At 35.7% G+C, this 13263-nt stretch overlaps 1 protein-coding gene across 1 annotated transcript; it reads right to left on the bottom strand.

Moving 5' to 3' along the window:
• Positions 1 to 7096: 7096 nt before the first annotated feature.
• LOC105991188 (disintegrin and metalloproteinase domain-containing protein 20-like) lies at positions 7097 to 9475 on the bottom strand. Its single transcript, XM_013023776.1, has one exon. It carries the CDS (start codon positions 9473 to 9475, stop codon positions 7097 to 7099), a length of 2379 nt encoding a protein of 792 aa, XP_012879230.1.
• Between the last annotated feature and the right edge of the window lie 3788 nt (positions 9476 to 13263).

The raw sequence follows: 13263 nt of genomic DNA, 5'->3' as shown, positions 1-13263 counted from the left end.
TCCTTCCTTCCTTCCTTTCTTTCTTTCTTTCTTTCTTTCTTTCTTTCTTTCTTTCTTTCTTTCTTTCTTTCTTTCTTTCTTTCTTTCTTTCTTTCTTCCAGGTCTCTTGGTGTAACTCAGCGTGGTCTGAAACTTGCAATGAAAAAGAGATTGGCTTCAAATTTGTGATCTTCCTTTATCTGCATCCTTAGTGCTGGTATTACAGACATAATTCCCCATACCTTTTCCCTTCTTTTTCTGTTTCATTTTGTTCTTTAATATTTCCAGACATTATTGGTACACTAAACAAGTTGTCACCAGTAAATGCACATTTTTGCATATTTACTGATTGACAATAGTCATGATATCTTACTCATGTAATCCACTACAAATACACATGGAGTATTCTGTGCTGTCTGCTAAGTGAGCATTGACAATTGGCAGATGTTTATGTATTTAGTTATTTATTTTTTGTCAGTTATGGGGCTTGAACTCTGACCCTGAGAGCTGTCCCTGAGCACTTCACCTCAAGGTGAGCACTCTACCAGGTGAGCCCCAGCACCACTTCTGGTTTTCTGGTGCTTAATTGGAGATAAGAGTCTCACAGACTTTTCTGCCTGGGTTGGCTTTGAACCGTGATCCCCAGATCTCAGCCTCCCACGTAGCTAGGATTATAGGCGTGAGCCACTGGCACAGGGCTGTAGTTGTTTACTTATAGTACATTAAATTTTGGCATCTATTTGTTTATATAGAGTTGTATTGTTCTATTATGGATATATAATAGAATATATGTAGGTATATAACATTATAGTGAGAAAGATTTTATCAACTCACTTCTTCAATATATAGAGAAAATTCTCTTCAATAACAAAGTAACATTAATGAAGGCTCTAATTACGTCTCCTTACCTTTCCCATTAGTGATCAAAACACAAACTTCACCTGGTTTTTGGGTCTATAAATAGCATTTTCTTTCCTTTATTGACACATTTCTCACATGATTACTGGATTCATCATTTTTTCTGATTATTATTTTATTTTTGAATAGAAATATCGTCTTTGAATGAAAAGTAATGTATCTTACACAAGATATGGGTGTATTTGGAAGGTGAATGAGGCTTGCTTCACAACACAAGAATTTTCCTAAAAGACACCCCAATCATTTTACAATATTTATGATTTTCAAGCCACTCAGATTGTGCTTAGTAAGTAGTATATGAAAAAATTTAGAGATAAAGTAGTAGAGGAAAATGATTTTAAAGTCATATCTTATACATATTATACTATTTATATAGATTGACATAATTAATGCATTAATGCTTGGTTTTGTTTTGTTTTGTTTTTTGTCGATTGTGGGGTTTGAACTCTGGTCCTGGGTGCTGTCCCTGAGCTCTTCAGCTCAAGGATAGCACTCTACTGCTTGAGCCACAAGGGTACTCTGGTTTTCTAGTGGTTTATTGGAAATAATAGTCACATGGACTTTCCTGCCTGGGCTGGCTTTGAATGGTGATCCTTAGATCTCAGCCTCCAGAGTAGCTAGGATTATAGGCCTGAGCCACTGGCGCCAGTGAATGCATGTTTTTAACTTAAAAAAAAGCATCAAAAACTGTAGAATAATTTCTGTTGAGTAACTGTGTAATGAACATACTGTAGGAGAAGGGCAAAAGGAGCACTGAGTACCAGAAACAACAATAACAACAACAAACAACGAAGAGCAAAGTTAATGACAATGTAGAACCTCCGACCAGGAAGCTCAGAAAATAAAAGTATATAATGTGACATACCACACACACACACACACACACAGAGAGAGAGAGAGAGAGATTCACATACATACATATATTGTAGTTAGAGGAAAAGAAAATATGGAAGACTAGGTAAGGAGGTAGGTAAGAAATGCTGAACCAAAACATAAAGGGTCTAAATAATAGAGAACTCCAACAGATACAAACAAGAAGGTTATAGAGCCAATTTTCTAAAACATTAAGAGACAAAGATCCTTAGAAAACTTAAAACATATAGCCACACAATTATCCTTAAAAAGGAAAAAGAAATGAGGATGATGGTGAAGTTTTCTCCCTTTACTTATATGAAGTTAAAATAATTTCCCCTTTTATCTCATGTGGGATTATCTGCTAAATCAAAAGCCCAATTAACAAACCGGAAGACAAAATAAAAGCGATAATCCAAACCAATAGTAAGAGATAAACCTTCCTATATAATGAGTCAGATAGTAGACCACTATTTATGTCATCTCCATTGTCTTCTTTTGAGGAGCTGGGAGGGGTCCAGTCATAGTTGCAATGGTAGTGACGTTTATTATTCCAGACTCCCCTTCTGTTCCATGCTAGGCATAGAAGATGCCTACCCATGTGAAGCACATAAGTCCTAGACCACATTCTGTACCATTCTTCACCATATCAAGGATGGTCATCCCAAAATGATCGTCAGGATGCCAGTAAGTGACATGATTTATGGGAGCTGAATGTCTGGTCGTATATTCTCTCAAAAATAGGAATTTTTATCCCATTTTCACATTGAACTCTACTCCACAGAACATCTTCAGGTTTACATCTTTTCTATCTAGTACCTTCCATAGTGTAAGTCCAACTGGGTGTTTATTGCCAAGTAAAAACTCTTCATTTGCACTCAGAGTTCTTTTGTCAATAATTTCCTATATTTCACATCATAGTGGTTCTATTTCTTTCCATAGAAAAATCCTTTTCCAAGACGAGAGCTCATCTTCCATACACGTGTTTGCTGGGCACCTATTTGGAATTTTATTATGCTTCTCTGTGCACACACACACACACCATCTCATTTGCTGTACATTTTACGTGATGGCAAAAACTGGAAGAGTTTATGACCAATCCCACAAACACATTTAGCCCCTGGTTTCAGGGTGCAATTTTCCTAACAACATGGTCCTTTGTACACAACTTTAAGGGTGAATTATCATCAATAATCATAGTATTCTTGTGCTATTTCTTTGTGATGTTATGTTCTTGATTTGATGAATTGTACAAAGGCCCTCATGAAACTGATCTCAAAATATACCCTAACTATAGTTTCTTAATGCCTCTACAGTTTGCTTTTTCATGCATAATTCTTTCCATGTATAGTTTATTATTACTATTATCATTTTTCTTCCTTGAAGTATGAGCTTGCTCTAAATCACAATAATACATCATCCATCATGTACTCCTACCCATGATATGAGTGGATTGGAATGTCAATATAACTGTAACAAATGACATGGTAAGAATTTACTACAGAAATTTTTGTTTTACAATAATGTATGCAGCATCATGAGACACTCATGAATGGATTTTTTTCCATTCAGAATTTTTTTACCATATTAACAATGGTATATCTGATAAACATTTTTTATTGAATCCAGATTTCAACTGCTATGAGAAACACATAAATTTCAATTGAATTATAATGGTCAACTTCAAAATTGACATCTGTTACTACATCCATTTCCATGATGGCGACATAGCTAACACAAAAAATGGACTGTCTATGATCTACCACAATCGCCAATGCAAGGTGACTTTGCTGGAGTCACTAGCTTATGTTTCTCAGAAAAATAACATTCTCTTGGAATTTCCATTGCTATTTCTTCTGTTAATTCACATCTCATGAGTTGCGATTGTGTCTCCTTGTTGTCCATCTTGTATACCAAATATTCAGACGTGATAAATAAAGCTTTTCAGGGTTGATTTCATGAGCAGTGGCACTCATGTGCATCATTCTATGAAAGTCTCCTGGACAATTATGAAGAGTTACTAGGGACTTGGGGTCACCCTTTCATTTTCCCTAGTAGAAACAGTCACTGGACAAAAAGAATAGTTCTTACAGAAGATCATCCTGATCAGTGTAAGTGAACATAGAGAGATCTTGAAACACCATACTCTTCTTGGCCTTTGTGAACAATGTGACTCTTGCTCCCAAAGTATATTCTATGAGAGATCCGGCCTGGAGTCCCTCATTCTGCTTCTACCAGTGATGCTCAAATGCATTACCACTTCTAAGAAATTTCAGGATTCTGGGTACCCAATTTGGGTCCAGCCAGAAAATTAACAGACATTCCCATCTAGAGATACAGCACAGTAATTCTCTCAAGTGCTCTAAGGTTTGGACTGTGGCTATTGGGAAGCAAAGAGTGAGAGCAGAGGAAGGAAAGGGATTAGAAGTCACTGCTTGTGTCTTCTCCTTGAACAGATTGTAGGAAGCACTTATATTTGGTAGTCTGTCTTCAGGTGGATCTATTCCACCTGAAGTAATAGCAGTGCCTCAAAGAATTCAAAGAAGAAAAGGCAAGATGAAGCTTCTGGTAAGAGAAGGCCAGGGTTGAGGTAAATGAACAGAGTTATAAGTTAAAATAGATTAGAGTTTGCTCAGGGAATCATTCAATATAGTGAGCTGAGTTTGCTCTTTGGTTTAGTCACAACTTTCATATGCAAAACTATGGCAGTTGATTACAGGTAGATAAGTAGTGAACATAGATTAAGGGCATATCATAAACAGGTCTAAATATATGTGTCAGTACAAAAATTTCCACAGAAAATATGAAAAAACAAAAGAAGTGCCTTAATGCAAAAAAGAAACAGATAATAATTCCCTGACAGGGGAATCCTGATTTATACATGTTGTCTTGTTAAACTACCAATAAGCCTATTTCAAATATAAATTTCGTCACATTGTTCACAAAATATATACATGAACCTTATCATTTATTTCTTCTTATGATCTTTAATATTTCATTCCATGTACAAATCACTACTTTTACTCTAATAAAAGTAATAGTGCAAAAGTAAAAATATATGTATATATTTCAAATATATTGGTATATTGGTATATATTGTATTGGATGTCTAATTTCAGTTAAACTAAAAACTAACAACTGGAATTATCATTGGTCTTCTTTTGTGTTGACAGATGGCATTCAAAGATGATTATATCCAATTATGCTTTATAGGAATATAACTGCTTCAGAATGTCTGAATAGATTTAATGGAAAGGACATGCATCAAACTTGGAAAGAAATAGCTAGCAACTGGAGAATATAACAAGGGAAATATATCAAGTGTCTTCAGAAAGAAAAAAGTAGTTAAAGAACCCAAGGGATATGATAGAAAGTTTTGCAAAACTAGAATTGTTGTTCTAAGGCAAAGTATTCACATCCCAATAATTGTAAAATGTCTTATTTTTCTGAAAGTAACATTCAAACACATTTTCACATTAATGAAAATAGTTAAACATGCAAGTACATACATGGGTATGCATATTGAAGTACAAAAATCAAAAACTTTAATAATACAAATGTTAAAATGAGAATGCAGTTACTAACACATGTGATTTCTGGTTTTGTTCTTCAATAAAACATTAATGAGTGTACCATGTTAAGCCACTCTGCCATTTATTGTGAAAACATAAGTAAAGTCTGGGTAAAGATATTTATTGATTTCTGTTTTATCATATAGATTTCCTACTACCTGCTTCTGGCAACTTTATTGTTTTTTCCCAGCTATACAGCATTGTTACTACAGAACCTTTACCATCACAACCACAATTTACACACTATGGTGTTTTTAATCAGATTAACAAACATGAGGCAAGCAATTCAGCATTTCAGAATTTAACTCATGAATTTCAGATACTGTCTTCGTTGATTCTTTCTCACGATCTTCAGTGGGCTCTTCATAGTCTGTGAAGTTATATCATCCTTTTACACACTTCATTTTTAAATTGTACTTTATTTTTAATTTTGGAAGCTAGTTGATGTAAATGTATAATAGTTTATCATAGAAATCTCTGATGTGATAGTAAAATAGAAAAATATATGGATAAAATGATTAGAAATTGAGAGCAATTTAGAAAATAGGAACCTAGCTTCTTGTAGGAAATATGCATGAAAATATACTTGATATATAGTATCCTTTCCAAGCATTTTGATTTCTATATTAAATGTTTTATCAATCACTCTTCTGAATGCTTTTGAATCATAAACGTTGCTCATTCACACATACTTCAACTTGCAAGGCCTAATTTCATAGACAACTTTCTTGGGTCTAAGGTTTATTTAGTTTTGATTAGTAAATCCTGCTCATTCACACAGTCCCCAACTGATAAGGCCTATGTTTTTAGACTTATCTTTAACTTTATTTTCTTCTATCATTAAATTTATGTGTCCAATTTGTATCTAAGTGCTAAATATGACAGAACATGTAGAAACTAGGAACAAGAGAAGTAGGAATTCATTAATTAAGGTAATTAACCTACAAGTGATGTAACTCAGAAAACAAAGAATAGTGGTAATGAAGTATGCACACACACACACACACACACACACACACACACACACACACACACACACCATATAGGAGCATTATTTTTTAATGGAAAAATAAGACAAAATCCAGAAGGAAATTTGTATATGAAGTTCCAATGAAAATGGCATATGAGAATTGCAGCCAATACGTGAAAAACACAAACAAGAAATCAGTCCAGGTGGTTTTAGAACTGTTGAGAGACAAACCACATTTAAATAGAAAAAGAAATAATTGAAAGTATAAAAATGTATTAACTTTTACGGTATTTGTTTACATGTTTAGTCAGCTCTTGGTTTAAAACAATAATGAGTGCATATTTGGGCAATAGTAGAATAGCTATGGTAAGCATATTAGAAGGGAAGAAAACTATGAAACAAAAAATACATTCTAAATTACAGAATCAACACCCAAAATGTACTGCACATTGAGGTTAAGCTAACAATGCTAAAGTACAGTTTAGCCACCAGGGGTAAAACTGTAGCTATATATTATTTATAGCTAAATAAAATCCTATATTACATATAGGATTTACCAGGTAAAATGCAATGCAAAAGCTCCAACAAATGCCCGAGGCGTTAGCTTCTTCAAATAGAATAGCTCCTTGAGATTTTTCCACCCCTACTTCCTAGCATGCACCATGACTCTCCTACTTCTATAACACTGAAAATGAACACACGGGGAATTTCTTTGTATTGAATTTATTGCCTGAAAGTTAAAAGTCATTGTGATTGTTTTTTTTATTGAGATCTGAACATTTGGGTCTTTTTTTAAATTTATTTTTCACTTTCGTTGTACTGACGTTCTGCTCTGCCCCCTGGATACGCTTCCACCTTTCTGTGTCTCACGCGAGGGCGAGGCTTTAACCTTTGACTCTGTCTTAAGGGGAGTTTTTGCCTTTGAGGCACCTGCGGATGCTACGGATGCTGCAGATGCTGCGGACGCCGCGGATGCTGCGGATGCCGCAGATACTGCGGAAACGGATGATACTGGTTCCTCTTTTCTTTCCTCTTCCTCTTTCTCAGATCTTCTACGTAGTAGGGCCAAAAGGCAAAGTGCACAAAGGGTACACAAAAGCAAAACGCAAATCCAGATCAATAAAACCTGGAAAACGTACCAGTACCATCTTCTTGGTGGTGGGCCGCTATCAATGCTACCTCCATGGCCGTGTTCTAGGCAGTTGGGTGGCGCCCAGCCAGGGTCGCAATGGCAGTGATGTTTGTTATTACAGACCCCTCTTCTATTGCAAGTATCCACCAAGCAAGCTTCTTCCCACACTGGGAAAGGGACGCATTTCTTGTTCATGCACATAAGTCCCAAGCCACACTCTGTCCCATCTTTTACTTCACCAATATCAGGGATGGTCATTCCAAAATGGTAGTCAGTACCCCAGCAAGTGGTATTACCGATAGGAAAGGCATACGCAGTGTTATGATCTCCCAAAAGAGGAGTTTCTGTTACACTTTCACACTGGATTCGACCACACAAAACATCTGCAGGGTCACAGCTTTTATATTTAGTGTCTTCGAAACCACAGTGACCAAAACGGTTACCTTGAGTGTTTACTGCCAAGTAGCAAGAGTGATTTGCACTTTTGGCACTCTCACCAAAGAGGTGCTTACAGTGACTCTCACGGTCGCTGCACCTTTTCTTATAACAGATTCCTTTGTCCAGGCACGAGAGTCCATCCTCCACATACACATCTTCTGGACACATATTCGAAGATCCATTGCACCACTCCGGTAGGTCACACACCCCATTCTGTGCTCTGCACACTTGGCCTAGTGGCAGAAACCGGCAGTTGCTACAACAAAGTCCAAAAGCACACTTAGCCCCTGCTTTCAGAGTGCAATTTTCAAAGCAACAGGGATCGGTTACACATGTTTTTAGAGAGCCACAATCACATTCTTCATCATCTTCAACCACGCCATTTCCACACAGTTTTATTGTGACGGTGTGCTCTGGGTTTGGTGAATTGTACAAGCATTTCTTTGTGGCTACGGTTTGAAAAAAATGACCATAACTGCAGTTGCTGAATGAATCTGCTGGCAATATATGTTCATTCATGATGCACAGTTCTTGCTCACATGTACAGCTTTCTTCATCATCAAATATCCCTAAAGTATGACCAAGCTCATGTGACAAACGTACACTTAACCATACAAATCCATCCTCCACCACACATTCTAATCCACAGTTATCTTGGTAACTGCACACTCCAGCAAAATAAGAATAGGTAGAACGTTTGTCACAAAAAGGTTGTTTTACAATAATATGTGCAGCATCGTGAGCTACACGAGAATTGAAGCTGATTTCCTTCCACAAGCAAAATTCCACCATCATGCTATATGGGCTATTATTTCCAATGGGGTTTTTGGTATTCCAGACCTCAATTGCAACAAGAACCATGTCGACATCCATAACATTGTAAAGTTCATCTACTACACCGACACCCAAGACTACCTCCATCTCTACTGTTGAGACATTACTTCCACAAAAAACAAACCGTTCATGATCGACCACAATTGCCAGTTCAAGAAACCACCTGTGGATCCACCATCCCAAGTAAGAACTTTGCATTAAAGTGGTATTATTCTTCCTTTGAAACTTTCTGTATGGTGGTGCTTTTTTTTCTGTGAGTCCACACTTTGTGGGTTGGGATTGTGTCTCTTTGACATTCATGGTGTATAGCAGATGTTCAAATGTGGTTGAAAGATTTTTGGGCTTGATTTCATAAACAATGTTATTGATGCTCAGCATTCCATGAAAGCCTCCCAAACAAGTGCTCAGAGTTACCAGGGATTTTGGGTCTTGATCTACATAACCACGGTAGTAGCAGTCACTCTGAACAAAAGGATGATCCTGAAGCAGTTCACCTTTGTTACTGTAGGTGAACACAGAGAAGTCTCTGGAGACAACGTACTTGCTATTCTTTATGCGCACAGTGTGTTTCTTGCCGGCAAAGTTCATTTCATAAGTGATCCATTCTGCAGTCTTTATGTCTCCACCCGTGTCAGTGACCCTTAAAGGAATCACCACTTCTGGAGGGCTATAAAATTGAGCATGTCCAATCTGGGTCCATGTAGACAGGAACAAAAACACCCATAGATAAAACAGAAGGAGAGTGAACTTCACCTTCTCCAGGGCCTCACATGCAGCCATTATGAGCATGAAGATGGTTGTGGAAGAGGGGGTAGAAGTGTCACTACTTGTCCAGATCCTCACCTTGAGTTGCTTGTAAGTAGCAGTGATATTCAGTGGTTGGTCTTCCACCGGAGTCAATCAGTAAGAGAAGCAGCTAAATGCAAGAAGAAAACAAAAGAAAGGTAGAGACAGAAGTTTTATGGTAGCAAGTCAGGATGGAGAAGAAAGAACAAAGCATCACTTAAAATGAATTGGGATTTGGCTGAAGGCATGCCTCAACCTAGTGTAATGAACTGGCTCTTTAAGTGTTATTCAAAGAGGGCAAAAGGCCACAGATAAATTAGATGTATTTATTACACTTTGCCCTCAATATATTTTCAAATATTTATGTAAATATTTCCATAATAAATATTTCAAGCAAACACGTCTTAATGGAAAAATAACTATTTTGTTTGATGTGGGATCTTGGTTTATATACATCTAACAACTGGGAAAAATACCAATAATACCATCTTTGTATACATCACTTCATCACGTTGAATGAGAGCGTTATAGGAAAGCTATCCATATGCTTTTTAAAAATTATCTTTAATATAGTCTTTCCTTGAACCTATCATTACTTGTGCTGACATCATCTCACCTGTCCACATGGAATATATAAAGCATCAGAGGTGCTTTGAGAATGTTTCCGTTTTCTCTAAAGGATGGCAGGATTCAGTAAAATTAATATCTATTGGGAAATTGGAATGGAAATTGGAATTGTTATTGTGTGGATAATTCTCAAAAATGCTTACTTCTGGTTCTACCCTAAGAAAACAAAGATTCTAGACAACGAAAATGGACAGCACTCCAAAGAGACTTGGAATATAAAAGCTGATCGTGCAAGAATGGTGACAAAAAAGTAAAGTACCTTCTGGAACCAATAGAAGTCAATGTATCCCATTGGTAAACTAATATTAATACTGTTTTTCTAATTCATAGCACTTTTTATATGCCTAGCACATTTAGAATTTATCAATTATCATTTGAGATTGACATTTAAAGTTATTTACTTTGCAAATGAAAATATACCCCACAAAATATACTTACATATGTATGTCTATGTATATATACATGTGTGTTGTGCTATATCAAATACAAAACAAATATTTCAATAATTACAAATTAGATAATGAGAAACTTCTAATATTTTAGATTTTTTTGGCAACTTTGTGACCTTTGTTCTTGAATGAAATGCCAGAAAATTATTTAATATACAGATATTATACTGCCTTATTGGGAACATGTAAGGGAATGGAACAGTTGTAAATCATATTATCCTTTGGAGCGTAAATTTGCACTCTTATTTCCTATTTCACACAATACAGTTTCCTGCTTCACCCCCATATGTAGCATTGAAGAAGGAAGCTTTCTGTTCTCCAAAAAGCAAAACCATAATCCTTGTAGCTTATCGATATTTCCTTTGAGTACAACACTGGTAGTCCAACAAAAAAAAAACATTACTCTCTCCCAATCCCAATAATTTTTCATGGTTACATGGAGACCTAAGTTTATCTTTAGAACACACAAAAATGAGGTTGATTTATTTAGCTTTTTCTCTTCCAGAATCTTACCTACATCCTTCCTCTGTGTTACTCAGCCATACCACCACCCATACAACACATGTAGATCTTTACAATTTATATTCAACCATAGTTTTCCATGAAATGTATGAATAGGACAGAGGGTATATGAATATCATTAAATTATTGACCACAAACTCTGTTCAGAGTTGAAATTTACTCATCAAGTTGATACTTGTCAACTTTATGAAGGCCTTGAGTAACTTTTTCTATATTTTCCCTGTTTTCATATTCCCACCATTGTACCATTTCCATATGAATCCCATTATCCTCCATCAGTTCCACTGTTGATGAGGGGCTGTATCCCAATCCATAGCAATATTTCTGCCTGCTTTCATTGCTCTTCAACCACACTGCTAACACAGCTAAAAAAATTACCTCAATCTAATATGGGGACTCTATAGCAAGAGAAAGATGTGAAATTAGAATAAGGAAGACTTCCACTATTGATTTATCTTTCAAACACTGTTATATTTTCTTTCACTGTCTGTGCTTTATTGTCCACATTGTTCAATAACAATGATTGTCTAAATTTCCTCATTAATCAATCAGAACCTAAGCTAAACACCAACCTGGTTTTTTCTGAATTATTTTAAGGAAATTACAATAATAGTAGTTTAATTGTGAAACTAAGATTATTTCCTATTAGAGGCTGATTAATGACTAATGAGATATTTCTCTTAATGCATTCCTGTTTTTGCCTACTAGTGGCAGGGACTGACTTCAACATCAATGTGGAAATGGAATAATATTTTCATTGCTTGGGTAGAGTAATCAAGAATGTGAAAGGACAATCACTTTCTGGAATTCTAAGCAAGTTCCCTAAGGGAGCCCTTCAAAACACTCCAACTTGTAAATACTATGCTGATCTACTGAATTGTTCCACTTGCTTCTCTGGATGGTTTTATTTTGGAATTTTTACATAGTGGGAAATTTGTTTGTGGAGTAGAAGAATTATTTAATTATAATGAATGTTTCTTCTTCCCTTCCTTCCTTACTGTTTTTTTTCTTTTCTAACTTCCTTTCTTTCTTACTTGATTTTATACAATGACACCTGAGACCAAACCTCTTGAGAAAGGAGAATATAACACGGTAGTCACTAATTGATGTGCTGTGATCATCTATCTCCCTACTCACATTTTTAGCATATTTTTAATGGTTATCATATTATAAATAGAAACACAATTACAAACATGATTTAGAGATTCTGTCTTAACAAAAGTATTATAGGAAAATTAAAAGAGCATAATCTTCTTAATATTCTGAATATATGGCAAAGGATCCTATTGCGTGCCATGAGTGTGTATATATGTGTGTGTGTGTGTGTTCAACTATGTATAAATATACCTCTTCTTCCTGTTAAACTGTTGAATGACTTACCAAGAAATGATTTGTGAGGTTCCACAATCTTTCTAGGAATAGCCCCATTTACTGATCACTTTTGATACTCATCAAGGACAAGGTTATATTTCAGATTTTACATTACTGAGAGTGATCTAAATCCTCTCCTTCTGTGGTCTCTCATTTAAGTTCTAGAATTAGTTGCCTAGCAACGAAGTGTTTCTCAGTTCTTCTAAGAAGAAAATGACTTCACTTCTTTCCGATCTTGGCTCACCATTTCCATTCCACTTTCATTCTACTGCTTTTGAACATGAATAAATCTGATGTTACCACCATTCAGGATGTGCCAGTGATTCTTCAATGAGAATAAATTTGATTTCCTTCCCTGGTTTTGGGTTCCCTTTTAATTATTTTATTTCTTAATTATTTCATTGCTTGTACTGTTACCATGGTTTTACTTTCTTAATATGGGACAATGTTATCTCACACAAGACCTATCCAATTCCAGAGGAAAAATTTTAGATTAATTTAGATATTAAGAATTGATGATGAACTAAACATCCTTTTAAGGTAACTGAGCAACAGAGATTTCATATCCATTTATAAATATTCTTCAGCTAATAGACACCATGTCAATTACTCAGAAAAAGGCCAAAATGGAAGTTAAAAATTAGAGACTAAAAAAGTAGGAAGGAACTGGTTGGGGTGCCACATTCCTGAAATCACAGCTCTATTGCAAATAGAAATTGGAAAAATCATGGTGCTAGGCTGGTGTTTGCAAAATTAGCAAGGCTTCATCTCAATTTAAAAAAATACAGATGTATTGAACAAATCTATGATCAC

The sequence above is a fragment of the Dipodomys ordii genome, unplaced genomic scaffold (assembly GCF_000151885.1).
Source record: "Dipodomys ordii isolate 6190 unplaced genomic scaffold, Dord_2.0 Scaffold4, whole genome shotgun sequence".
NCBI lineage: Eukaryota > Metazoa > Chordata > Mammalia > Rodentia > Heteromyidae > Dipodomys > Dipodomys ordii.
This window is presented reverse-complemented; position numbering and strand designations above follow the sequence as displayed.

Coding starts and splice junctions, on each gene's coding strand:
- LOC105991188 (XM_013023776.1), bottom strand. CDS start 9,475: ATGGCTGCATGTGAGGCCCTGGAGAAGGTGAAGTTCACTCTCCTTCTG.